The 3,154-nt window shown below is 53.2% G+C and overlaps 1 protein-coding gene across 1 annotated transcript; it reads right to left on the bottom strand.

Moving 5' to 3' along the window:
- Window positions 1-806: 806 nt before the first annotated feature.
- Window positions 807-3,058, bottom strand: LOC121310865 (ubiquitin thioesterase OTUB1-like; the record flags this gene model as incomplete). Its single annotated transcript, XM_041243799.1, has 6 exons — window positions 807-1,210; window positions 1,346-1,540; window positions 1,728-1,812; window positions 1,920-2,038; window positions 2,169-2,267; window positions 2,932-3,058. Coding segments are annotated over 6 exons (823 nt in total), but the record flags the coding sequence as incomplete, so codon positions are not given.
- Between the last annotated feature and the right edge of the window lie 96 nt (window positions 3,059-3,154).

Here is a 3,154-nt window from a genome sequence, read left to right as displayed (position 1 = left end):
TTGTTCCCTGCGCTTAAACAGTTGCAGAGTTTAATTTACTTATGAGATCGCCGAGTAATCGTTGAGTAATTTGAGTAATTGAGAGCTCAGTGGGAATGGGAACCCGCAGACACAGCTTTGGGAAGCCCTGCTCTCCACAATCCCCAGTTCATTACCTGCTCACCTGCAGTCCTAGTTCTGCAACTGTGCGACTATGGCGCCCCCTTGTGGCCAAACAGGTTCTGGATGATAAGAAGCAGTATTCCTGTTGTTTTGGCCACGTGCAGATTTGTGTGACGTTTATCACAGAGAGGAGGGCACGGTCATTTCCTTCGTGTGATATTTAAAACTACTTATTCCAGAACAGTAACGAGAATGACATTAAAATGTAGAAGACCCAGACAGAGCACCAGCTTGCAATGACTTCCATTGCTCGTGCAGCACAGAGTCATTACTGCTGCCCGGCGCTACTGTGGAGAGACGCAAGCCGAACAGAAGGGTCCCGGCGCTCCGCAGCTCAGCGCCTCCCTGTGGAAGGAAAGCATTGTGCTGTTTATAACCTCACTGCTCACTGCCCCAGGGTTAGGGGCAAGCCCACTCCCCCCTGCCTTTCAATCAATTCCAACCGCTCGTGCTTCTCACAGCAGCAGCAAATGACTTCAAATCCCTGTCTGTCAACTGAAATGAAAGCAGCAGAAGAATCACAATTCCTCTGGAGGCACTACCTGCCCCCTCTCCCCTCTCCCCTCTCCCCTCCCCCTCTCCCCTCTCCCCTCTCCCCTCTCCCCCTCCCCTGCAGACAGGACTGAAAGAACAGAGCAGGTGTGTTTAAGATGAAACCCCTTTAATAAAACATGAAAGGTAGTGTAACAAAGCAGAGAGAGAGAGAGAGAGAGACACTTCATACAATTTACAATCACACAACTCTGTACAATGCTACGGGTTTTTTTTTTTGTACACAGATTTATAATTTTTTTGTTTATTGAATTATTTATTTGAACCCTTGACTGTGTGTCTGTGCACAGCACTGCTGTTATTTATAGAGGATGTCATAGTGTCCCGGTCTGTACAATAAATAAACACGCGGCTCGCTGCCCTCGGGGAAGACGTGGTGATTGACGGAGCCGCCCTCCCCCCGGTCCATATACTCCACCAGGATGGACACATTGAGGGCCTGGGCCAGGGCGATGATGTGGATGTGATCGCTCTCCTTTGACATGGGCTCCACCTCCTGCAGCGCAAGAGAGAGTGTGTGAGAGAGAGATACAGAGACAGAGACAGAGAGAGAGAGAGAGAGAGAGAGAGAGAGAGAGAGAGAGAGAGAGAGAGAGAGAGAGAGAGAGAGAGAGCGAGAGCGAGCCCTCACCTGCTGGCAGAACTCTTTGACGGAGCGCCCCCCCTCGATGAAGTGCTCGAAGAAGCCCCCCTCCCTCTGCAGGTAGCCCGAGGTGAGCAGCCGCAGGTACACCACCAGGTAGTCAGAGGTGCTCTGCTCATTAAAGCCATTGAGGAGGTCAGTGACGGAGCCCTGCTTCTCAACCAGCTCTATCAGGTCCATGAACTGAGGAAGAGAAGCACAGCGGTACTGAGAAGAGTGAGGGATGGGACAGGAGGAGGAGAGGGGGAAAGGGAGGGAGAGAGATGGGAAAGGAGCGGTGGAGAGGGACAGAGCCCAGGACAGGTACACAGGGTGTGTGCAGTTCTCACTGTGTCACTGCATGCACACACAAGCAGACAGAAGGACTGACCGTGTTGTGAAAGTCTTCGATTGTGAACTCTGTGAAGCCCTGAGTTACCAGGTCCACTTTACTCTGCGCAGCTACAGCTTTGAACCTGCAGGGACAGCAGAGGGGTCATTGAAATACATGGAGAGATCAATGAAGAACACAGGATCTGATTGCTCTGTGTTTTACACTCACACTCCTCCGTGGGGTGCTCACCTGCGCAGCTCTTTGCTGTCCTCCAGCAGAGCCTCCAGGTGAGAGAAGCCGAAGGCCCGATAGAAGCAGTTTCCATCCGGCCGGGTCTTTCGGATGCACGAGTATTTTTTGTGCAAGTCCTACGGGAGCCGTCCAGAAAACAAAACATCAGAAAGCCCTGCGATCAGTTCCAGGGGTGGCTGGAATGATTCAGACAAGGTAAATAAACCAGGAGCAGCCTGGCCTCCCTGCCAGGACGCTGTGCCTCACCTTGATTTTCTGCTGGTATACGAGATCCTCCTCAGCGTATTCCCTCTTCAGCACCGACAGGTCCTGCCTTTCCGACACCAGCGGGTTACTGGTCGCGATCTGCAGGGAAAACGAGCCAGGAATGAGGACGGACAGCCAGAGCACACAGCTTCACCCGAGCTTCATCGGGGCTCAGCTGGGATCAAACTCTTCTAGCTGCACCCCGAGAGCTTGCACCTGCCTGTAATCCTGCCTGGAATCCTGGCCTCACCTCCTGCTGGCTGCTATAGCGCTCTGTACCACACAGGCTGCATGAGCCTGGCCTCACCTCCTGCTGGCTGCTATAGCGCTCTGTACCACACAGGCTGTGTGAGCCTGGCCTCACCTCCTGCTGGCTGCTATAGTGCTCTGTACCACACAGGCTGTGTGAGCCTGGCCTCACCTCCTGCTGGCTGCTATAGTGCTCTGTACCACACAGGCTGTGTGAGCCTGGCCTCACCTCCTGCTGATTGCTATAGTGCTCTGTACCACACAGGCTGTGTGAGCCTGGCCTCACCTCCTGCTGGCTGCTATAGTGCTCTGTACCACACAGGCTGTGTGAGCCTGGCCTCACCTTCTGCTGGATGCTATAGTGCTCTGTACCACACAGGCTGTGTGAGCCTGGCCTCACCTCCTGCTGATTGCTATAGTGCTCTGTACCACACAGGCTGTGTGAGCCTGGCCTCACCTCCTGCTGATTGCTATAGTGCTCTGTACCACACAGGCTGTGTGAGCCTGGCCTCACCTCCTGCTGGATGCGGTCTTGCTGTGCCATGATAGCCTCATCGTGCGCCAGGCAGTTGCCACCTGCAGCAAACAGAATGCAATCCGTGTTAGAAAAAAAACAAAACAAGAGCGAAATACAATCAAACCTATTCCACAGACACATGCGATTTACGAGGGCCCTTTGACACTGGAAATGAACCAGTCGCTGGAAACAACTGGTCAGCATTGCAGCGCTTCCTATC

The sequence above is a fragment of the Polyodon spathula genome, unplaced genomic scaffold, assembly GCF_017654505.1.
Source record: "Polyodon spathula isolate WHYD16114869_AA unplaced genomic scaffold, ASM1765450v1 scaffolds_2706, whole genome shotgun sequence".
NCBI classification, from domain to species: domain Eukaryota; kingdom Metazoa; phylum Chordata; class Actinopteri; order Acipenseriformes; family Polyodontidae; genus Polyodon; species Polyodon spathula.
The sequence above is the reverse complement of the archived record's forward strand: the minus strand, read 5'-3'. Positions and strand labels throughout refer to the sequence as shown.